The sequence below is a fragment of the Rhamphochromis longiceps genome, linkage group LG20 (assembly GCF_057381845.1).
Source record: "Rhamphochromis longiceps isolate RC_006_pf linkage group LG20, R_longiceps_female_GT1.1, whole genome shotgun sequence".
In the NCBI taxonomy this organism is placed as follows: domain Eukaryota; kingdom Metazoa; phylum Chordata; class Actinopteri; order Cichliformes; family Cichlidae; genus Rhamphochromis; species Rhamphochromis longiceps.
This window is the reverse complement of record NC_140576.1, coordinates 15893563-15917500: the sequence shown is the minus strand read 5'-3', so window position 1 is coordinate 15917500 and position 23938 is coordinate 15893563. Positions and strand designations below refer to the sequence as shown.

The window sequence follows — 23938 nt, the reverse complement described above, 5'->3', positions numbered from 1 at the left end:
CTTCATACCACTGCCATATTTTTCTGGAACAAAAACCAAAAAAGACCAGGACTAAATCTTAACAAGGGTCTTTTGAACAGCCAACAGTTCCTACTTTTTCTTCATCTGATCTAAAAAATAACTTTTACACACTTTCTACGGTGCATTTTCATCTGATCCTTCAAATTCCAGATACCTGTTGAAAGTCTGGGCACTTCTTTGTAATGACTTTGCCAGAATTGGACAGCCTTACCTCTTTAATCCTTTCAGCACCACCTTTTCATTCTCTTACTGGCATCCTACAACTTTAAACACACTACAAAAGTGCTGCATTAACTTCTTCTTTTAAGTTCATCTCTGTCTCTCTCTTAGACCTGCCTAGACTTAGCTGCGCTGTGTGGAATGGGAGCTAAAATGCCGACAAAGAGAAAACAATGCTTAGGAAAAATCACAGATGTGGAGATAGAGGGGAGGAGAATGGGCTGTATTTTTATCCAAATTATGACCTGCAAAGCAAGAGAGCTGGCAGTCTGGATGGCAAAAGAATACTTTACCAACCCATTTTTAAGCAGTTTCAAACTAGACGGGATGTGTGGTATAATAAAAGCTTATGAATAAACTTCATGATGTTTATTATGTCATTAAAAACGTATAATTATTATACATTTGAGACACTTGGGAGCGAGTGTACTGCTGGAAACCATAGGAAAATGTTACATAGCATTTTCAGGATTGAGTGTGTTCCTGTTGCTTCCCAAACACAACCTTACTTGATGTGCAAAACGGTGTTGGAACATTTATCAGAGAAGCAAAAACTTCACACACCAGATGTGCATCATTATACTAAAATACCTCTGCACAATAATACAGGACAAATCTCTTATTAAATCAATCAAGTGGCAGTGCCTGTTCGTTGACCGTAGAGCCCAACCAACATATCGGCCAATATGATGAATCAGCATTTGCAGTGGCTGATAAATAAAAATCAAAGAAAGGACAGAAGAAACACCATTCAGCCATGTTACGAGTTTTGATGTTGTACCGTTTGTCTACCAGAGGATACTCTGCAACTTCCTGTTGGCAACACGCGTTGCCAACACAACCAAAATGTAAATGAACAGTCCACGAGTTGTAAGAGTAAAAGAACCGTATTTGTAACTGTACTGTTATCTTAGTGAGTACTTACATGAGTTAGGGAAATCTGTTTACGCTTTGTGTGGATGAAAAAAAAAATTCTCATAATATATTGTTAAATCACCAAATATTGATATTGGTCTTAAAAATGCTATTTTGGTGTTTGTTCTCTTCTTTTAGAAAATCCTATCAAGTGATATTCTTAATCCTCCCAAACCTTGATGACCAGTGGGTACCACCTGTGAACGCTACCAAGGTTGTTGTTTTTCTTATTTTTCCTACTCTGAGGACAACATGTGATTTCAGCCTAAGACCTGATTCATACTTTCAATTTCATTCCAAGGCTTTTAGATAGACTTTGTAGGTATATCAAATTGGAGGAGCTCCTAACTCTGCTGTCAGAGGACTTTCTTCACAGCTGAAGAACTCTCACCTGAAATCGGTCTCACTCTGACCTTGTAACCCTGAACAGGCCCATCAGCCTCCTTCCACTTCATCTGCAGTCTGTCTTCAGACAGGACTGTCAGCTTAAGACGACCTTGACAGAGACAAAAAGAAGAATAAAAAATATCTGGCTTTAAAATGTTTAGCGCATTTTTCTGGTTAAAGACTTGGGTCAAGGGAAAAAGTTGACATGACATTTGCAGACTTTTCAAAGATCAAAGACACAAGCAGTGAAACTTTCTTCATTCTTCCCATTCTCTCACTTCCTTCTCAACACATCAAATTCATCTCTTGTTCTGACTTTATCTACATAATTTCCAGCAGAGTTTTCCCCAACAAGCAGTGTCTTTCATGTTTCCATCATGCATCCATCAAAGCATGCCCTGTCCTCCCATCTAGCATAGAAACAGGAACAGGACGCCAGTTGGAGACTGCAGGTTCAAAGGTCGTGTCAGAGGAACGTCACAAAGTTACACTGTGACAGGGTTTTGTATTTACTATGCAGTGGGGTTATAGATGGAGAGGAAGATGGGGAAGGAGGGGAGGGGATGCAAAACGGAAGTAAAGAAGACATGAACAGCATGAATTACAGAACTTTATAACTTGTGTGAACACATGACCCTCAGCACTCAACAGATCCTTTCCTGACTAGCAAGCATCCATGTAAAGGCCTCTGTCTGCGACTGTGTACTGGGCCCAGGGGCCACTGGGGGGTCTTCATCTACATGTGTGTCTGGCAGGGAATCACATAGGGACTGACGGGACTGACCGTGACCCTGACAGGGTCACGGTCTAACAGATCCACTAAGAACAACAACTTTTCCAGACAGACAGGCAGTTATGCAGCCAAATACAGTATCTGTATTGTGCTCTACGATTTATGGGCTAAGAACAGCTGGATTTGCCTACTATTTCCAGTTCAACATAGGGCTGCTCAATTAATCGAATTTTAATCACGATTACGATCTGGGCTTTCAACGATCATTAAAAATGACTGAGCCGATTATTAGCCCCTCCCTCATTTATCCGCGACACCTTATAAACCGGTCCTGGCGCAAAAAAGGTTGGAGACCGCTGATTAAGAGGACCCGAGGGAAGCTTGGAAAGCTCGGAAAGCTAAGCAGAAGTTATTTGGAGAGGAGAGTGACTGCCGTTGGTTGAAAAGAGAGGTAAAAAAAAAAACTTCAGTGGTGTTGCACACTATTTTATATTATTTTTTAAAGTCATTGTTAACCCTTTAAAGCCGGTCAAAGCAGCACGCTCCGTTTTGTGTAACTATTTTTAAATCCCTGTAGAACCTGAACCGTGTAAGCTAGCGCAATAATTTGTTTTGCATATGAAACCGGAGTTGTTGTACTTACATCTGATGCCATCAGCTTGTCCTCGGTCACGGGTTCCTTCCACATATAGCTTTGCAAAAATTGCATAAAAAGCGCTTGAAGGAACAAAACCGTAATATTCCAGAAACACGCTTTGCCGATCCGATCAGCTGTTCGTAACACTTCCCACAGTGAAACAGACGTCAGCGCGAACTATCGCATGTTCGCCATTTCCTGGCCGAAACCGGAAGTGACGTCATTTTCGCGGAAAATGTAGTTTTTTTTTAACTTGTAGGCCTTAAAAGCCTATACTGGTCATGTTTGACTTTTCTGAATAGTTTCTGGGATGCTTAGAACTCAAATTGCACTGCTGGAAATAGTTTATTTTGATGCATCTGCTGTTTTTGCATCATAGGATTGTTTTTTTTGGTTTTTCCTGCAGTATATAAAAATTGGTGTATCTCCAAAAGAAAACTATGAAGACACTCAAACTAAATTTCCTGTTGTTGTAAACTATTTTTTGCAACTTTTTTGTATTTAAAGTTTTGAGGGATAAACCTCTTAAATTTCTCCAAGTAGAAATATATGTAAAAAAACCAAAAACGATTTTCAATTTTTTTGTAGTTTATTGCACTTTTTTTGCAATTAATGTAGTTACTATGGACTTAATGCATACATATTATTAAAATATGGGCTATAACAGTTGTATAGCAACTTGAAATGCTCCCACAAATGGCACTACAACATGTAAAAAAATAATATAAGCTCTGGCGGACTTGGTTCTATAGTAGGTCTTAAAGGGTTAAATAAATATCGTCAAATAATCGAGATCTCAATTTCAGTGAAAATAATCGTGATTATCATTTTTGCCATAATCGAGCAGCCCTAGTTCAACACTCAAAATATAATAAGTTCCTTGAGACTTGCAGATTGTTTCTTTTATGGGATGTAGTATTAAGTAACGATGAAGTAAATATGGAAACTAGCAAAGTCTCAAAAATACCTCAAAGTAATTGGTTTGTCCTTATATGTTCATTGTGACATGGTGAGTTGTTCATTATCAAACTAAATACATACATTCAGCATAATAAAAACTGTGCTATAGAGAAACACAGTCTTTGGATGATTATGACTAATATGGTTACATTAGTTCAGTTCATTTGGTTTTGGGAGTGACTGCTTTTCCAGAGAAAAAGACCTCGCTATCATTCTCTTCATAGCAAATATGTTTTGATGCTTGAATTCAAATAAAATCATTGACCCGATAACTTGTATGCTGACAGTACCAATTAAAAAAGGTTCTGCCATCCGTGCCAACCTGATTTTTCTTGTCACTGTGTGGATACACAATGACAGTGACACACAGAAAGCCTCAAAAGCACAGACATCAAATGCATAGAACGTCGGAATAACTGTTTGTATAAATGTGGGTAAATGCTACAGAACACAAAGTAGATACATTATGCCAAAGTTTGTGGGTACAAGACATTTATGTGCAAAAGCTACACAGCAGACCATCAAGACATCAATGCGACTTCACTATTAGCTTGTTTGGTAAGAGTCAAATGATTATTAGATATATGTGTATACCTTGGCCATGGACAGCAGCAGACAGCAGCAGGATACTGAGCAGGAAAAATGGCATTAGCCAGGAAGATGACAATGATGTAGCAAGGAGGTGAGGAGACATGAGTGGAGTCTAGAAATATAAAAAATAACGCTGTCAGTATTATTTCATTTATGTATGCTCTTATTTTTACATACACACACAAACACACACACACGTCATTAGGTACACATGTTCGACTGACTTTTGACGGAAATATCTAACCTGCCCAATAAGCTGGCAGCAAACCAGGCATCAGAATGATAAAGAAAGGTGATTTAAGTGACTTTAACCATGGCACAGTTGTTGGGTTTACAGAGAATGGTTTGAAAAGAGAAAATAACCAGTGAGCAGCAGTTCTTTGGGTAAAAAAGGCAACAGTAACTCATAAAGTCGATTTTTACAACCAGGGCATGCAGAAGAGCATCCCTAAATGTACATATCGAACCTTGAAGCAGATGTTCTACAGCAGCAGAAGACCACACACAGTTTCTGCTTCAGCTAAGAACAGGTAAGAGGAATTCACACAGCACTAGATAATCTATGATAAATGGACTGTTCTTATATAGAGCTCTTCTATGCTCTTTGAGCACTCAAAGCACTTTATGCAACTTCCTTCATTCCCACAGTCACACACATTCATACACCGATAAACACATCAGACAGCAGCTTGCTCAGTATCTTGCCCAAGGGACAGTCTGTATGCAGTCTGGAACAGCCAGGGACCAAACCACCAAACTCCTGATTATTAGATGACCTGCTCGACCTTCTGAACATGTAAAAAAACAAACAAACAAACAATGAATTTTTCATGATGGTGTGTTTTTGAGTTCAATTATTTCAGCTTTTCAGATTTTGTTTTTTAATTTTCTATTTCACAATATAAGATTTGTGGATCAGATTAGAATTTATAAATCAAACAAATGAACCAGTCATAAATCGTATTCTACATTTGTATAGCTCATTTGAAATATATATTTCTACTTTGGAATACCTTTCATATCAACATAATGGGGAAAAAAAGCTATTAAAAAACAGGTAGTTTTCCCATGGAAATTTTTATGTCTGACTCAGACTACAGATGTGCCTGATTTTGTCCAATTACAGACCTCAACACAGCTAATGATACACCAGGCTATAATATTAACAAATGTACAGCCCTTGAAGAGGCCGTAAACCTACCATGCTTCTGTCTGAGACCCATTAACACTTTACACAACATCCATTAAACACCTTCAACTAATTCTAGATCCCAGGACTGAACTTATTTTATATATATCAAATGTTGTGTTTTTTACACTCCAAAGAAGGAACATTATTTGGAGTCTTGGAATCTTCTAAGAACAATAATTTATTGCTCAAAGCTAAAAGACCAAACTAATTTTTTAAAATCCCACTTCCATAAAAAAAAAGAAAAGTTCAGACACCATGTAAATCACAAAGAATTTAAAAAATTTAAAGCCTTTAATCAAAAATAGCCAAATTAGTTTTGATTAAAAATTTTAAATTGGTACTTTTTAGTTTTTTTGATTTTTAAGAAATCTGTCCTCATTTCAATTTGGTGCCAGCAGCACATTTAAAAAATGTGGTGGGGTGGCAACAGAAAACAAAACAACTAAACTAAAACTGAGAGAACATTTACAACCAGCTAGGCAACCAGCAGCATGTCACATGCATGATTTGCTCTAAAAAGCCCTCTCAAGGAGTCTTTTATATGTAAAGGGAAGGTTTAAGAATATTGCTCAGGATCAAACTGCAAAGAGTTTAGGAATTTCAGCGTCTGCTTTTTTTGTTCCCCAAAAATCTTACTAGAATTTGTAATTTTGAAAAACCCTGTAAAACTGTAGGAAGATGATCTTTAGAAAACAAGGACGAAAGGAATGTCATTTGTTCTTTGTGAATAAGAACACTGTTCAACAAACACAGGCTGAACAAAGACACAGTTAACACAGCTGGAGTTCACAGACCAGCTCGGCTTATCCACGGCTAACTGGTGAAGTGTGACATGGAAACACAAGTAGAGATAAGGAGAAATATCAACACACATACAGAGACCCAAAGATACTGATTTCACTGTAATAATTTATATTAACAATAATTTGACATACAGTACTGTGAAAAAGTATTTGCCCACCCCCTGATTCCTTTTTGTTGTTGTTGCATTTTTCATACTTTAAACCCCAGATCATCAAACTACCACCACCATGTTTGACTGCTGGTGTGATGTACCTTTTATGAAATGTTATGTTAGTTTTACATCTGATGTATGGGATGGAAAGCTGGTGGCAAATACTTCTTCACAGCGCTGAACACTCATTGTTAGCATTTTGGACTTATTTTAATGGATTCCTGCCTGAACTTTCTTGCTTGTCTCAAGCACAACAGGCAACCATTAGAAGAGAGTTTAACCCTCATCCTACCGACATATTTAATATGCATGGATTAGTTATATAGTTATTGTCATCTAAAAGAATTATTAATTCAAATTAATTAAAAATGAATATGCATATTTTATATAAAACAAGAATCTGTACTTTTCTTTAAAACAACTTGCATCTTTTATCCAAAATGTAATTCATGTTACTTAAAAGCTTATTTATGATCTTTTGAGTGTGGAATCACTTAGTTTTCAATCATTTTAAATAAACATTATTTCTGTTGTATTTATATGATGAAACCAATCAGGCTTCAGATAAACACACAACCAGCCAACCCAGAGAAACAATCTCTACCATGTCCTGGGTCTGCCTTCTAGAAAAGTCCGAGGTGGTGAGGATCCCTGAACTCACGTCAACGGCCTTCTTTGGATGTGGAGGCATGGCGGCTGCACTCTAAGTGCCTCCCTAATGACTCAGCTCCCATCCTGCCTCTGAGGGAGAGCATGGACATGATTCAGAGGGAACCCATTTCTGCTTTTATTTCATTTTTCCGTCACTATCCAGAGCTCGCAACCACAGGTGATGGTTGGGACATAGATTGAACTATAAAGACCAGTGTACCAGTAGCAGTGCACCAAGCCGTAGAAAACCGAGATGATATCCTGAGACCACTGAACCCTCCACGCCCCCCCTTACCTTGGCTGTGCCTAGAAAATCTGTGCATAAATATTATGAAATGAATCAGTGATAAAGGGCAGTCCTGTCTGCGCGGCCTGACTTTCTGCAGGCGGTGCAAAGAACCAAATTACTATGATTGTGCAGGAAGCAGAAATGACTAGAGATAACTAAAGTTAATTTAGTTGCCACTCAGATTGGGGATTGTCATGCAGCGGTATGAGCTCTGCTTTTAATGTGTGGCATGACTATGTCCATGCCACTTTACTAAGAACTAATTGACTGACAAAGAAAGAAAATACATTTGATATATGACAAAAAAAATTACCTCTGGGGTCTGCACGGGCCCCTGACAGTACGATGAGGGTTAAAAGACATTTCCAACATGCCTATCCGATGTCATCGTGTGAAGTATGTGATGGAACTACATTGGGGGTTTTTGTATAGTTTTCTCATGTTTCACATGTGCCTGCTTGCCTGAATGTTGCAAAGTCAGTGCTTGAGTGGCACATTGTGCACTTATTGATGTGCCTGTCAGACAGAGAGCAAAGGAGTAGTAATGTTATGCAGTTCCTGTGGAAGTCCTTTAGTTTTGCTTTGAACTCATTTTTCTTGAATGAATCCAAAGCCACAGGCTTATTCTACAAATTATTTTTACTTAATAATAAGACAAGAAATCATTGCACTGGTGTTAAAGACATAAAAGGAAATATTCAATCTAAAAGACTGGATTTATACAGGGTATACAGTCACTCATTTCTGGATGCCTTTATTGCCCTTGGAGTGACCTCACCAGGAAAAAAATGACACCATCACGAAATAGCTTGAACTCCGGCTAACTGTTAGGTACCCAGGTGGCAACACTTGACCCTGGATATCAAATTTCAGTGTCATGGTTCACCTTAGGTAGAAGGTTTTAAGACAGCTGGTAAGAGCTATGAGGTAAATACACCTGGAAACAACAAGTCAGCAATTTAAATGATGAAACATGCTTTTGACGCACTTAGTAGAACACGCTAATAACCACCGGATATAAAACTGTAGCTTGTTGAATATAATTAAAATAAACGCTTAATATATATTTAATTTACATCGAATTAAATACTGACAACTATTTTAATGTACACACGTTTTACAATAATGTTAAATAAGTGAATTCTTTAAAGTTGTTAAGAAATTAGCTGCTGGAGGAAGCTGTTTTGACGCAATATAGCACGCCAATAACTGCGTAGATATATCTAAAATAAAGGTAATTCATGTTTAAATGACTGATAATTAAATACCGATACTTGTTTTTAAAGTACACATAACTCGCACAGTGCAACACGTTAACTGGTGTCAAGCACCACAAAAGTAGCACAAGTTTGCTTTTTGTGTGGTAGGTGTCTCGCAGGTCAAGGTGTTTGGGATTTTTTTTTCTCAGCAGCTTGAAACAATGCACTGCATCGTAGGTACAGGCTACAGTAGGTCATTTATCTAACACCTCGGAATGAATAAAAAGAACACCGTCACAAACGCACTTGGCCGTTTTCTAACACGGTCGCTCTCAGAGCGGCCAGGTGAGCTCTTACCTGGCGGTTCGGTGAGTCCAGTTTATTCCGCACTGCATTCCAGAGGCGGGATGTCAACATGCGCAGGTTTCTGCTCCACTTTGAAGCCTGCTTCCTCTCAACAGGTCGTATCTGAACGTTTCAGGGTGAAATCTGAGAAGCAAGGCCCTCCTGCTGCTCCGGCATGGGCGTGGCACTCAGAAGAATGCTATAAAATCCTCCACACAGTGGGAGACACTTCTACAACCATACGTTTGAGCTATCCTATGTAACGTACAGTGAAATATTACCCCGCTTGAGCCGCATACAGTTCTGCTATATAATACCATGTGCTCTACTTTGACTGCCATATTGCAAAGTTAAACACACAGTGTGCTTAATCAACGGCGAGTACACTTTATATTCCCATCCCTTAGTGCATGAATAATTAGTGCATTAATAATTTCCAACAGATGTGTTGGAACACGACTTTATTCTTGAGTCTAGTCCGGTATCCAGCTCCCAGGTTGGAAGTCAAAGAGTTTACTTGTGTCGTTTCAGTACAGCGCAGTGCAACACACACACACACACACACACACACACACACACACACAGAGGAAAAAATATTAGATTTTAGTGTTTTTTTTTTAACTTTTAGATTCGACCGACACTCCAGAACCAGTGAAGTGTAGATTCAGATGCACTGCAATGAGCATGGACTCGTAACTTGTGAGTGTACAATTAGGTCCATAGTAAGTACTGACATAGAGTTTGTGATTGTGCACTAACTGCCTCTGAAATAGCACCAATTCACTAATTTTGTCCCATCTCCTTGGATTTAGGGTATTTCCATGTCTCGCCTCTGTAACCTTGCATAGTCTGGGTTCAGGCTCCATGAAGTTGAGATTAAGGTGGTGCACAGGTCACATCATCTAATGAATGACTCAGTTTTTCTGTGACCACACACAGCACGCCTTTATGCCTCTGGTTTGGATTAATCCTACAACAACGTAAATCTGGGATGAGCAAACAGCTCCATGATCGTTAACAGAAACCTCTGGAATATCAAAAGTAACGAAAACAAATTTTTTGTTTATTTTCTGAAATAACACTCAAACAACACTGCATTTAAAGAAAATCATGACAAAAAAAACAAACATTTAGAAATGGCTTTAAACTCTAACAAAGTCATCATCAGTTATTAAAATTGTTCCTTCCATCTGCTTATAAGGCACATTAAAGATCAGTTTCACTATTCATGACATCTCAAATTATGACTCAAAAAGGCTGTAGACAATTATTGTCCAATTCAATAAACACTCGTCAACTCTACAAATTAAAATATGCAATCAATGAATATTTTAACTTCATTAGCAAAGTTAGAATTTTAGGCAAAAGTCCTGACATCAATCTGAGCTCTGTAAAAGCTGACTTGTGTCTTTGTAATGTTTAGTACTTTATGATTATTGAAATTTCTGACATACAGAGGCCGTCATCCATTAAACAGCTGATTCAGTCAATGCAAAATGAATCTGATTATCTCTGAGTTTGGGATTGGGGGAAAAAAATCCCAAGCCCCAAAAACCACAAAACAAACAATTTTAAAAATGAAATTTTGATGGCAGTTAACTGACTAAACTAAAAAGTAACCTCAGGATTTAATTCACTGAAGCTCTGCAGTCTTTCATGATCCATCTGTCATCTATTATATTATCTAAATCTAATTACAAAGCCAACCAAAGAAATAGGAATCAAAGGAAGCGCAGTAATCCATTTTTACCATCACTAACTTATAATATTAAAGTTTGCACTCTGCCTCGTCAGCATTTGTCCATGAAATAAGTTATTCATAATAATTTGTCAAATATATGAAACGATATGTTAATACTGCAGAGCTGACAGAACTGATCCACCAGAGTCGAGGTGCCAAAGTATCCTGTTAAAGCTGGAGTTTACTCCTTTGCTCTCCACATATTCTTTGTTAATGCATGCATGCATCTGCTACATTTTGAAGGTAAAATGTTATCAGCTGTGCCACGTTTAAAGTACTATGTAAATATAGAGTCCATAAGGAGGCCCTGAGCCAGACTGTGACTCGTGGTGGGGACAAAAAAAACAAAAAAAAAACAAAAAAAACAAGAGTCCCACACCTGGAAACACTTCTGACATCACTGTTCAAACCATCTAACAAAAGAGTAGGGAAGGAATGTGCAGCATGGAGACCGTGTCCAAGTCCTGTCAGTGTAGAGTGATCTCTTCTTCTTCATCATCACATTCATCAGTAGCCGAGTCCTTACTTTCATTCCCATTTCGCTGCAGTAACGGCAGCTCAAGTTCTGGGCTCTTACTCTTGAGCTGCCTTAAAGAAGGACCCTTATCTGATGGAAGATAGAAAATTTACACCATCAGCATGGTCACCACCCTGCAAAGTCTCCTTCCTCCTTTCCTTTCTTTCCTTTTTAAAGATTCTGAAGAAAACTGTGACATTACATGTAGAAAATGTGATATGTAAACTAGAAATCGGAGAACAGACTGTTCGGTGAACAAGGGCACATTCTCAAACGTAACTTAAAACAAAAAAATTTACATATTCAAAATTCCTGGATTTTACTAAAAGGGAGCTTACCAATGGTTTTTGTGTAGAAAATAAAAATATATTATATGCCATTAAAAAAAATGCTTTGAGTATTTTTATGTTTTTAGGATGTAGAGCAGTAAATATGGTGAAAACATAAATAAAACTTACTTTTAGAATAATATGTCTTGAGTCCCACGTGTAATGAAATACCACACAGACACACAGCGAATCCCAGCCAGTTGAGCATACTCATTTTGTCTCCCATCAGAAAAGCGGCTAAAAGCAGAGTGCATACTTCCTGCAGGAAATCAACACAAGGAACAGAGAAGACTTCATTAGACAGCTCTGAAAAAACCCAAGTCCACATGTAACACAGTAACAATCCCTTATTTATTACATAACATTTTTAGAACATATTTACATGTAAGTACACTGAGATCAAAAAACAAAACAATGTATGTGTAGACATACTTAGTCAATAAAGTTGATTTTCATAATAAAGATGTTATATGCTTACATCCAAAGCCCTAGTGAACCCTCTGATCTGTCAGAACATCCACAAAGATTACACATAACTGCTTTAGTAGCTCAGAGTAAGCACCAAAAGAACCGCAACCTCCCATATTAAACTCAGCTATGGCTCTGGTATTGCGGACAGATTTCTTTGGCTTCACCAATCTAATTCAATTCTATTGATATAGCACCAATTCACAACAGCAGTCACCTCAAGGCACTTCTAGTGGCAGCCATCCACCAGCTGGAGGTGAAAAAAAAAAGATGTTGACAACACAGAAAGTAAGTAATTACCTTAAAGATCCCTGATATGGATAAGGTGAGGCTGGAGGTTCGGGAGACCAGCAGGAACTCAGAGAAGCCCAAACCAAAGGCCAGCAAGCCGCCAATGCTTAATGTGAAGAGGGAATACAGGAGAGGCGAGAGCTCCGTCACCCGGAATAACTTCTCTGAGGTGCTGAGGCTCAGCCCTGCAGGCACAGAGGAAAGAATCAGGACAGATTTTTTAGGAGTGGCAGCACTCCAGGTAGATCGGCAATTACGCAGTTACAATAGTTTTCCACGGACTGCTTATAGGGCTTGCCCACTCATGTCTTTTGAAAGTCCAATATCTTGTAGAGATTTTATAAAGGAGTTCCTTTTTGTTCTTCTAATGAGAGGCGTGTGGTGAACCACACTGCCACTTCTGCTTGAATCAGCAGTGTTTTATTTGTAGATTACAGCTCTGGTGTGCAATGTGTTGGGATTCAGAGATTCTTTTATTGCTACCATATAATTTGCCTTATGAAGAATGTATTAATAACATGTTTCACAGTATCATGTATCAGTAATATTTCCTACAGGGTTTATATTGCATTGAATATGTCTGTCATCACATTGACCTTTCTATTTTTATAGGTTGAGTTCATTTTATACACAATGCATAAATGTGCTTGGTTAGAGTTGATGTTCCATTCTAGAAGGTTTTAAGCTTCACTGGTGAGAGTGTCCAGATGATACATGCTGAGGGGAGATGAGAACATAGCAGGTTAATTGCATGCATGCTTACAATACACATATTAATCTAGTAGCAGGTTTGAGCAAAGGCCTAAGCGTCTTCTGCTTCAGTTTGAGACTGGCTGCAAAGTACTCTACTTAGTGATTAATGATGAGGGTCCATTATTAGCTCTCAGAGATGCTAAGACCTGAAGTTATTACCCTAAAAGGCAAGTAATGTAGAAAAGAGAAGTGATATGTCGGTGTATGGTTATTAGAAGTGTACGTGATGTACCCTTGTCTGCACGGGTTGAACTTTTGCCCGTCTGTCACCATGTATTTTTGAACTGTATTGACGTAGATGTGATATTTTATCCTATAAAACCAGAACCCAATGTATTCTTGTCAGAGCAAAACAATCCGTATGCTGACGGTTGGTTGTTCTCCTGTGATAATAAAACTCATCGTTTGATTGCACTTTTCCGGAGCCTCCGTCGTTTTTGTTGTCTGGTCTAAAGTTGATCGATCTCGCAACAAATGTTACGTGCTTGACTGTGGCACAAAAGCAGAGGCCCTCTGTCACTGAGCTACATCTGGACTGATGTGCTCATGTGAGTCCCCTCAGTAAGGCTGCCCTTAAGAACAGTGAGACCACTTCTCGTAAATTCCATTTCATAAATTATAAAGAATTTGGGATATCATTTATCTGAAGTGAAGGCAGCTGGACCACACCTCAAACAATCCCCTTCCACTCCAACGTCCACAAATGCATACTTGTCCCACACACTTGTTTGTTCTTGTTCCTGTGCCCCATCGTCTCACTCCCATGTCATCTCTGATCTGCCAGGCCAGGATGAACCGCGAGGAGAGAGAAGACGAGGCAACAGGAGTTTAACAAAATGCGAGATTCTTGCAGCCTTTAAAGCAGTGTCGGTGAAAAGAACTGTGGCTACATTACTGGACTAGTTTTTTGCTTTTAATTACATTCACGGTGTGGCACAATGTGACGCATGGATCTCTGCCTTTGTTTATTATGTCATACGTTTTAGGAATTGAGACGGACTTCAAGACTCTGCACTGCAACTGATGTACAGGTGGGAGTACAGAGGAGAGACGTTACAAGGGAGCCCAAAGCAGAGAAATGAGAAGAGCTCGTAGGGTGCTAGAGCATATTTGCAATTTCAACACACGGGCCGTTGTATTGTGCTGAAACCAATCAGGGCTGTGTTTTAAATTTCACAACTTTTCACACTTTGGTTCTTGGGCCTGCCACAGAGTCCAGTAGCAGAAGGAAAAGAAACACTGTGGGTGCCCATTAATCAAGCACCTGCTACAGGGCTTTGATAATCCTCCACTTTCTGCAGCTGAGCTGAACCCCTGAGAAACTACTGCTAATCTATTACACATGTGAGCTATTGCCTATTTACATGTAAATGAGGTGTGGGTGTCAGAATAGGCACCGTGTTGACACATAATCAGTTTCTTATGACCATCACGCTGCACAGTGGGGTCTGTAAAGGTTTTCAAAAGACTTGAAATGCCATAATTAGGGGCTACAAAAGCTCACACAATTCAAATTAGAACAACGATTAAGGGATTTAGGAAAAAACACAGCACACAGATTTGAGTGCCGACTTGGCTGAAAGCATTAAAGATGTAAGAAAACAACTAAGCGATCTGTCTATGGAGGAAATAGAAAAGAAACTGAGATTCACAAAACAAACATTTTATGAATCTGGTTCCAAAGCAACCAAAATACTGGCTAAACGGTTAAAATCAATACAAATAAGTAATGCAGTTAATAAGATTAGAGATCCAAACACCAAGGAACTACTATATGAACCAACACAGATTAAAAAAAAAAGAAAAAAAAAAAAAGCCTTTCAAAAATACTATAAAACATCGTATAATCAACCCGACCAGAAAAACGGACAAGAAATTGAAGAGTACTTGGCTCAGTTAGACCTTCCTTCTATTGGGACAACTCAAAATGAATTTTTAACTAAACCAATCACTAAGGAAGAACTGGATATGGCAATAAGGAGATTGAAATCTAATAAAAGTCCAGGGAGTGATGGGTATCCCAATGAGTGGTATAAGACTTTTAAAGAGGACTTGGCTCCTATTTTGATAGATTCTTTTAACTGGACATTAAAACACGCTAAAATTCCACCCTCTTGGAAAGAGGCCATTATATCAGTCTTACCAAAAGAAGGTAAAAACAGGAAAAACTGTGACTCTTATCACCCAATCTCTATCTTAAATGTGGATTATAAATTATTTACATCCATAATCACAAGACGCTTAGAGCCGTTTCTCCCAGATCTGGTGGATGAAGACCAGACAGGATTAAGGAGCGACAGACACTAGATAATATACGACGCACTTTGCATATAATTAACGAAGTTAATAAAGAGAAAATTCCAACAGCCTTAGTGAGCTTAGATGCTGAAAAGGCCTTTGATAGAGTCTCTTGGATATTTCTTTTTGCTGTTTTGAAAAGAATGGGCTTTAACAGTATCTTCATCGAGTGTATACAATCCTTGTACCACAGGCCATTGGCTAGAGGGGACCTGACAGACAGTTTTGAGCTCTTCAGAGGAACCAGGCAGGGTTGCTGAATCCAGCCCTTTTTGCTCTGTATATCGAGCCTTTGGCTCTGTGATGGCATGCCACACATGGTAAGCTCCACACCTCACCACTAGTTGATTCACCTTAGTTTAATTTACAGTCGCTACTTTAAAATATTCTACTTATTGTTCAATACTGTTTCTTTATTAAATGTATGTATTTTTCCATCACACCTTCCCATGTTTATATGGCGTGCACACATTAACCTTAAGGTCAAAGTTCTGTTTTATGTTATATTAATACATCTTTCTTTGTTCGAGTTACCTGGGGGTTGGCTTCTCCTCCTGTCTGGCAAAAGGTGTGACAAAGGGCTGGGAGACCTGAAGTACCACTGACAGCCTAATTGGATTGCACCACATGCTTGATTGCCTGGGGGGTGTTTCATGTTTGTTTAATTGTTTTGTATTAGTTGCTTATATGGCAGCCATTTTGTTTTCCCCGTGTGTGTCATTTGGTTTAGCAAAACCAGTATTTAAGTTCCCCCATGTGTCATTTCAGCAGGTCAGTTTATCATATGTTTGTTTGAGGTTTTGGTAATTATTATCTTGAGTTTAGTCTATTGAGTTGACCTCTTTTATTGGTCTGCCTGTTTAAGTTTTGGCTTTGTTAAATATATTTTCATATTTTTGGGTCAATAAAACCCCTTTTTTGAATTAAAACCACCTGTGTCCTTTATGCTTTACTGCTTGGTCCCTGACAGGCTCAGTATATACGGCAAAGTGCAGACTTAAAAAGGGGTTTTAGTTTCAAAAATTGAACAACGAATAGGTCTCTTTGCTGATGATATAATTATATACCTACAGGATCCTGACACGACCTTTCCTCGATTGATTAAAGCATTAAAATATTTTGGCAAAAATTCAGGGTATAAACTAAATATCGTAAATGGCCTGCATTTGTATAGCGCTTTTCTAGTCATTAAGGACCCCAAAGCGCTTTACACTACATTCAGTCATTCACCCATTCACACACTGGCGATAGCAAGCTACATTGTAGCCACAGCTGCCCTGGGGCGCACTGACAGAGGCGAGGCTGCCGGACACTGGGAAAGACTCAAGTACTTTGTCTGAATTATTTCCCCAAAGATTCAATTCAAAACGAATATAAATTAAAATGGGACTCAAATAAGATCAAATATTTAAGTGTCTATCTAACTAGCAAAATAAGTACACTATACGAGGCAAATTATGTAAAGATTAGTAATACAATCCAAAAAGATTTGATTAAATGGGCTCCACTTGTCATGGACCTTAGCTCAAGAATAGAGGTAATAAAAATGAATGAGCTTCCTCGACTACTGTATCTATTCACTTCATTGCCAGTCCATATACCTGATGCACAATTTGGTAGATGGGATAAATTAGTTAGTAGATTTATTTGGAAAGGGACAAAGCCAAGAATAAGATTTAAAATACTCCAATTAAGAAAAGAAAAAGGAGGACTTGCCCTCCCGAATTTCAAGGAATATTGTTTACTGGTGTTCACCGGATTACACCTCAAAATGGAAGCATATGGAGATAAATTATTGCTCATCATGTCATCCACAAGCAAGATTGGGAGGAGAAACTATCCAGTCTACGAACACAAATCTCATTACTGAATTCACTATTAAACTCTGGTGGATTATAGTGAAGAAATATAGAATTATAGAAGACTGTAAATTGCTGATTTGGCCTGCATATTCTCAAAAATTCCAAAGTGGACAATGGGATAGTACATTTTTAAGATGGGTCAATAAAGGAATTACAGCAATGTGCACATTAATAGACGGGAAAACATTAAAATCCTTTGAGAATCTACAGAGACAGTTTGGACTGGATAAATCAGATTTATTTAGGTATTTTCAATGAAGACATTTTTACAAATTAGGAAGAAGCTCTTGAGAGAAAGAAGCCATATAATAGAAATAATAACAGGTGCATATAAAAATCCTCCAAGAATTTTATCGAAATTATATAATGGTCTGCAAAATTTGAATAGGAATGAAACATTATATATCAAACAAAAGTAGGAATCTGAATTACATCTTGAGTTGTCAGAGGATGACTGGCGTATGTCTCACACAGCATAATTCCACCAGCTCTAGACGATGGAGAGAATATGGCTGGAAAAATGTGATTAGGTTCTTTATTACTCCTTATATCAAAAGCAAGCAGCTGAAAACACCCCAACGATGCTGGAGATTATGTGGAGACTGGGACGCCAATCATTCTCATGTGTTTTGGAAGTGTAAAGATATCAAACCTTACTGGGAAAGCATTGCAGTAACAATGAAGAAAGTGCTGGGGTATGACGTGCCGTGTAAGGCACGAGTATTTTGGAATATGGGAAAAAATAAGGAGGACCGTTACTTGTTTAAAATTATGTTGTCGTCAAGCAAAAAGGTAATAACAAAAAACTGGCTGAAAAGTGACCCTTTAAAATTGGAAGAATGGACTGATGTAATCGAGGACATATATATAAAATGGAGAAAATGATCTACACCTTGAGAATGAAATATGACAAACACCGAAAACAGTGGACAAAATGGATAGCCTATAAGACTCACTCAGCCCCATAAGGCAGGGACCTCTCCTCCTTGTTTTTGGTTTTTTTTCCCCTCTTCCACAGATTAGGTGTCCTTTATTCCTTTTAGTTTGTTTCTTTTTTCATATTTTTGTTTGCATGTACTATAAATTTGGAAAAAGTACAAAATAAAAAGTTTAAAAAAAATAAAATTAGGGGCTACAGAGCTTAATTTAATGCAGCGACAAAACATGAAAGACAATGAACTTATGTCTATACTCACCTTCATTAAACAGGAAGAGAGGAAAGAGCCCAAGGAACATGAGAGGTTGGAGGTGGTACATGGCATCTATTGGGTTTTGAAGGCCTAAAACAGTGCGACATGAAAAAGATGAAAAATGCAGGGAACTGTGTCCCAGCTGGGAAACCTCAAATCATAGCAGAGTTTTAAATCAGTGCTTTACAAGCCTGGCATATAGTTAAAGTTACTGATGTTGGGCTTCAATGTGTTTACTTTGTAAATACTTATGGATAGATGTTGCTGTATAAACTCAGAAAAAAGACAGTGGGAAGCAACAACCCCACTTCACCTGCTGTTAATGTTGTGTCAAAACCTGCATTAGAGTCATCACTGGTGGATCTTGTTAACTTGTTGTAGACCATTCAAGGATAACGGCTAGGTTGAAACCACATAACAAGATATTTTAGGTCTCTATGATAGTTGTTTTCTTTTTTTTTTTTGTATTTCACACCAATCCTCTTTGAAATGGCGTGTGTATCCTGTTTTACTGTATATCTGATGAAAGCCACAGCCCAAAATTAATTGGTGTAGATCCAGGTTATAGGCTTTTTAACCTCTTTGGAAGCTGTCACTCCACAGTGGCTGAACACTTACCCAGCTCTGCTTTCTGCGTGAGGACCTGAGTGAGGGTCCATCGAATCCCCCCTATGAAGGATGCTAGGAGCACCAGAATAAAGCCTTCCAGATTAAACTGGGTCGACTCAAAGGTAAACATAAAGAGACCGCAGGAGATCAACAGGACCACCAGGATCAGAAACGGGTTCTGGATTAAAAGGGAGAAAAGACAACGACACGCAGCAGTTTCAAGTTAAAATTGCACAGGAAACAGAAGAAGAAAGTAGAGGATAACAGGTAAAAGAAGAACAGAACAAAGCACAAGCTAGAGGAGAGAGTAGACGGGAGGTAATGATTGCTCATTACTGCTCATGTGATGAAACCCCCATCAAGCTGCACAAAAACACCACTGTGCTCTGTAACAGGAAGTGATACAATACCACAGTTAGAGCTCAAACGCCTCAAAGCGCTGTGACTGACTGTTGTGATTTGGTGCTAAAGGTGGACAGAATTAAATCTTTAAGCTATGACACCATTAAGAAAAATTGGCAAATTTATAACCGAACCGGTTATAAATTTGTGCAGGTGCAGGACTTTTTTCAGATTAGAAAGTTCTTATGTTCTGCTACAGCCACAGTGCACTTTGTGAACATTGCTGGATGTCTGCTTTGTGCATTGCGCCACAATCGAGGAAACAGACTAAAAGAATTGCCTCTTGCATCATTTTGCCTGTATAAGAAGCATGCTTAATTCTCCAGTTGTGTCTGGGTGACATTAAAGTGAAGACAAAACTGCACTGTTAGCACTGCTGTCAGTGTCATGTGATCGGTACACTCACCGGCTCCTCCAGTTTAAAGACCAGAGAGAAAAACAGGATAAAAAGCACTGCTGAGGACTTGGTCATGGTATACCTTGAATGACACAAAATAAAAGTCGTAGAATATGTAAAGAACAATACAATGACTGGTTAAGATAAAATACTGACACATATGAACTTATAATAAAAACGTCCAAACCACAAACTTACAGGCTAATGGTGATGAAGAGGAAGCTCCAATTGGAAAGTCCAATATCCAGCGCTGTTGCGATGGCTGCAGGTAAGAAGGACAGAACTTAAGAGTACAGGATGACAGGTTCATTTTAAAACCACTCATTTCAGTGCATTTAGAGTGACTAAACGCATTTAGAGCACAAATACTCACTAAAAAAAAAAAACAAAACAAAACACAACAACAACAACAACAACAACAACAACATGTATGTATATAATCAATCCCACTGCCCTTTATTCACATATTAAAATCACCTTGATGTCATTTTAGTGTATACAGTAAAACAGAACAAAATATTAATTACTTTTGATTTAATTTCTCTGGATTTTTGCTTCTCTTAGTCTTTGATTCACTTTTTCCTTCTGACTCTTTTAAACTAATCTTATTACAACTTAAGTTTGTGCAGAATTTTAGTTTAAACGAGGCAAAACTGGTTTGGAACGGTTCATTTAATGCACTTGCTTTTAGATATTTTCATCATTCTCGTCGGGGTTGTCGTATTTATTCTCTCCACGTGGACTTTAGACGAAGCATTCCACAGAGCTTAGTCAATCGGTGAACCCGATAAGAGGCGACTGTCCCCCGTCTAAATCACCAGTCTCCAGACTCAAGATAAAACTCACCCGTGGGTGCTACTTTTCTGAGGTACTCTTTCCACCTGAGAGTAACGCGAGGTTTCCCTGTCCACCACTGCACAGCCTGTCGTGTCAGAGCTGACAGACAGAAGATGATGGTGAGGTGAACTAAAGTCATGAAGAGGGGGTAGTGGAAGCCCTAAGAAAGGGAGAGAAACAGTTGGGGTCATCTAGGATGGACTAGTCAGTGTAAGTCTCTTTCTCAGGATCCAGGAGATCCCCAGACAAGCAAAGCAGAGCGTCCTCAGGTGCTCATTTTCATTAATCACCTTTAACACAACCAAGCATGTTATAAGAAACTGACAAGGCTGTATGAGCTTCTTTACTCACCTTCATTAGCCATTTGTTATAGAATGTGATGCCTATAGAGAAGACATAGTAGAGAAGAACTAATCCAACAGTGCGCAGCCCCCTGCACAGGAACTGGACTGGGCACGCCATACGGGACTGCCAGGACCAGCTGTCCACAACACACAGCTACTGCAGAGGGGCCATCTCCGACCTGAACCCACATCCTCCCCGAACAGCCATACCAGACCTTTTTACAGCAGAAACACCGCAGAGAAGAAAAGCAAGGTAAGAGCAGGGCTGCGTTTGTGCATATTAATGCTAGTTAGTGGAACAGGCGCTCAGACAGAATTTAAGCGAAACCTATTTGATACAATGTTAGCATAACGGCAACATTCATTTTAGCTCAAATTAAACGTTATCAGCTACTAGCATTCTCTTAACTGGTTGTGCTAGCGGATAAGCAGCTGGTAACAATGTTATGCGAATCTTTAAAACTGTCCGTTAACCAACAGGAACATCAGACAACCCCAGCAAACGAACTCACCAGCAACAGTGCTCCAACAGTGACTGAGAGAGGAAGGCTCACTGGATAGCTGCTACGTTTTATAAGTCAAACTGGCTTCTTCGTTAACTTGCCTTATAGTTCATTAGCTAACATTAGCCTGTCATTTAGCATCTATATTGACTTGTTAACATTATCAGGCCAGTAATTAGCTATAATACTCAATCCGGTTGACTGAGATAAGCTTTGAACATCACTTGGCAGGGCAGGAGTCCACAGCAAGATCCACGGGGACGTGTCACTTACTCACGGCAATGAGCACGTGCTGAGCCCCCGCGGTCAGGCTCTCAGTGTTTACTTAGAATCTGAGCCCTCTGTTCAAGCACCGAGATCCATTTCTTTCCACGAATGCTGTGAGGTGTTGTTCTTCGATCAGCCACTTGAACAATGCTCCTGTTTCCACTCACACCACCAACTTGCCATCGCCCATTGTGCATAGTTTGTCTAGATCTAAGGTTTAGCTAAAATAATACCAAATGAAATTGGCTTAGCTTAAACACACGTGAATATAGCTTTTTACATTCTAAGCAAGCTACGTGTCGGTGATTCCCGCATACACCCGGCGATATGAAATTAAGTTTGGGCTTCCGATGCAATCAAACAGATCGTGCTTTAAAGGAAACTCACCGTCAGCTGTGTTGGCTATACTGACGAATAACACGAGTAAATTTAAACACTGGCCACAAGGGGGGAGTATCTGTGATTTCTAGCCCTGTCTGTTTCCTCTCCAAACCACCACTTCCTCAGTCAAGGAAACAAAAGCGGAAGTCGGCGCACTTAACAAGCTGTTGTTGTGAGACAGTCGTGAACAAGCACAAGGTAAGGTTAATGCTAACGCGTATTTAACAATGAGCAGCTAATGTTGAGGTTTGAATAACGCTTGCGGGTGTTTTTCAGCAAATGGCGGAGGAGGAGGACGAGCCAGGCTTCGACGAAGAGTTGGAGGACGGCTCCGGCGGGGTGGATGTCGGCTACGGCAAGAGAAAGAGACTCTTCTCCAAGGAGCTCCGGTGCATGATGTACGGATTTGGAGATGACCAGAACCCTTACACGGAGTCTGTGGATATTCTGGAGGATCTGGTGATCGAGTTTATCACGGAAATGACCCACAAGGCCATGTCTATCGGGCGCCAGGGTCGCGTCCAGGTGGAGGACATCGTTTTCCTCATTCGCAAAGATCCCAGGAAGTTTGCTAGAGTCAAAGATCTGCTGACCATGAACGAGGAGCTGAAGAGAGCTCGGAAAGCTTTTGATGAAGCAAATTATGGCTCTTAAACTCACAACGGGACTGGTTGTTATTCCTCCCATGACCTTTGTTTCTTTTAATTTACTGTTCGTTTGCTCGTGAGTTCATTCAGTCTTCAGACTGCATGTTTGCGTCGTGTGTGTGTTTATAGACCGTATAACAATAACAACGAATTTCAGTGTATATGCTTGATTTCAGACTTTTTGGTTATGTAAAATAAAGCAACTTGCCAATAGTTTTAAAATAACCAGGTCCTCATCTCTTGTGCACAAACAACTTTCTTTTTTTTTTAAGCACCAGAACCAGGAAACATAACACTTTGTTTTAAAGCACAGCATTGTGCTGTGTTACCAATCTGATACGTGAAGAGTGGATCTGCACAAGAATTTAAGCATAATTTTATTTTGAATAAGTAAAGAAAAAATAAGTATGTAACTTAAACCCACAGATTGAATCCTCAAATGTATGTGAAGTATCTAAAGAAAAGGTTTTAGATAGATTTAGGTTGTGTAAATGACATTACACGAGAAGGGTTGCTCTTCATATCCCCCTTCTGGACACGCTGTGGTAATGAAACAAAAAACACAATACAGTAAATTAAGCCACAAACTGCTGAGCAGCTGAAATCCTATGTCAAGCACGAGTGAAAAACAAACCCAAAAAAAGAAGCCAATTTGCCTTGTAAAACTACACTTAGGCTGCTGCCCCCGCGACCCGGCCTCGGATAAAGCGGATGAAGATGGATGGAAACTACACCAGCTGGTATCATCGTCTCCCAAACACAGAGGGAAATGTGTTCCAGTCCCAAGTTTTCAGGAGCAAGTTGCTGGTATTCAAAAATAGGAGTGTTCCAGATTTTTTTTTTTATAGAAAAGTGTCGTAAATATTTGTCAAAGCAGACAGTTTGCAACCCGCAATTAAACTTTATCAGCACAGCCAGGAATACTAGACATGATGCCGACCTCATCTGTGCCCACATGCGTGATGAACTGAGGTTTTCCGACTGTCCGTAATGTCCAAATCATTCTGA

At 39.1% G+C, this 23938-nt stretch overlaps 3 protein-coding genes across 7 annotated transcripts in view; 1 reads left to right on the top strand and 2 right to left on the bottom strand.

The window, feature by feature from the left end:
* LOC146645125 (collagen alpha-1(XX) chain-like) overlaps positions 1-9216 on the bottom strand; it is a 48347-nt gene extending 39131 nt beyond the window's left edge. For 3 of the 4 annotated variants that reach the window (XM_085393162.1, XM_085393164.1, XM_085393161.1), the window contains exons 1-3: positions 9107-9216; positions 4467-4575; positions 1547-1651 (exon numbers count right to left, since the gene is read on the bottom strand). In XM_085393162.1, coding sequence (XP_085249288.1) covers positions 1547-1651; positions 4467-4575; positions 9107-9166 — 274 coding nt within the window. In that variant the 5' untranslated portion in view covers positions 9167-9216. Of the gene's footprint in view, positions 1-1546; positions 1652-4466; positions 4576-9106 lie in introns of those variants that run through there. The other variant, XM_085393165.1, reaches the window with a different exon arrangement.
* Positions 9217-10136: 920 nt separating this feature from the next.
* On the bottom strand, positions 10137-22474 carry LOC146645124 (solute carrier family 35 member H1-like). 2 transcript variants are annotated; one of them, XM_085393167.1, is made up of 10 exons: positions 22290-22474; positions 21140-21347; positions 20798-20948; positions 20150-20213; positions 19961-20033; positions 19162-19330; positions 18550-18633; positions 12450-12625; positions 11811-11940; positions 10137-11442 (listed from the first exon to the last, which is right to left on the bottom strand). In XM_085393167.1, exons 2-10 carry the CDS (start codon positions 21248-21250, stop codon positions 11303-11305), a joined length of 1098 nt encoding a protein of 365 aa, XP_085249293.1. In that variant the 5' UTR covers positions 21251-21347; positions 22290-22474; the 3' UTR covers positions 10137-11302. The 2 variants fall into 2 exon arrangements, with proteins under 2 accessions (XP_085249293.1, XP_085249292.1); XM_085393166.1 differs by lacking the exon at positions 22290-22474 and adding an exon at positions 21645-22278.
* taf13 (TATA-box binding protein associated factor 13) lies at positions 21367-23155 on the top strand. Its single transcript, XM_085393170.1, has 3 exons — positions 21367-21385; positions 22410-22481; positions 22560-23155. The coding sequence occupies exon 3, from the start codon at positions 22563-22565 to the stop codon at positions 22935-22937; it is 375 nt and encodes a 124-aa protein (XP_085249296.1). The 5' UTR covers positions 21367-21385; positions 22410-22481; positions 22560-22562; the 3' UTR covers positions 22938-23155.
* The last annotated feature ends 783 nt before the right edge of the window (positions 23156-23938 follow it).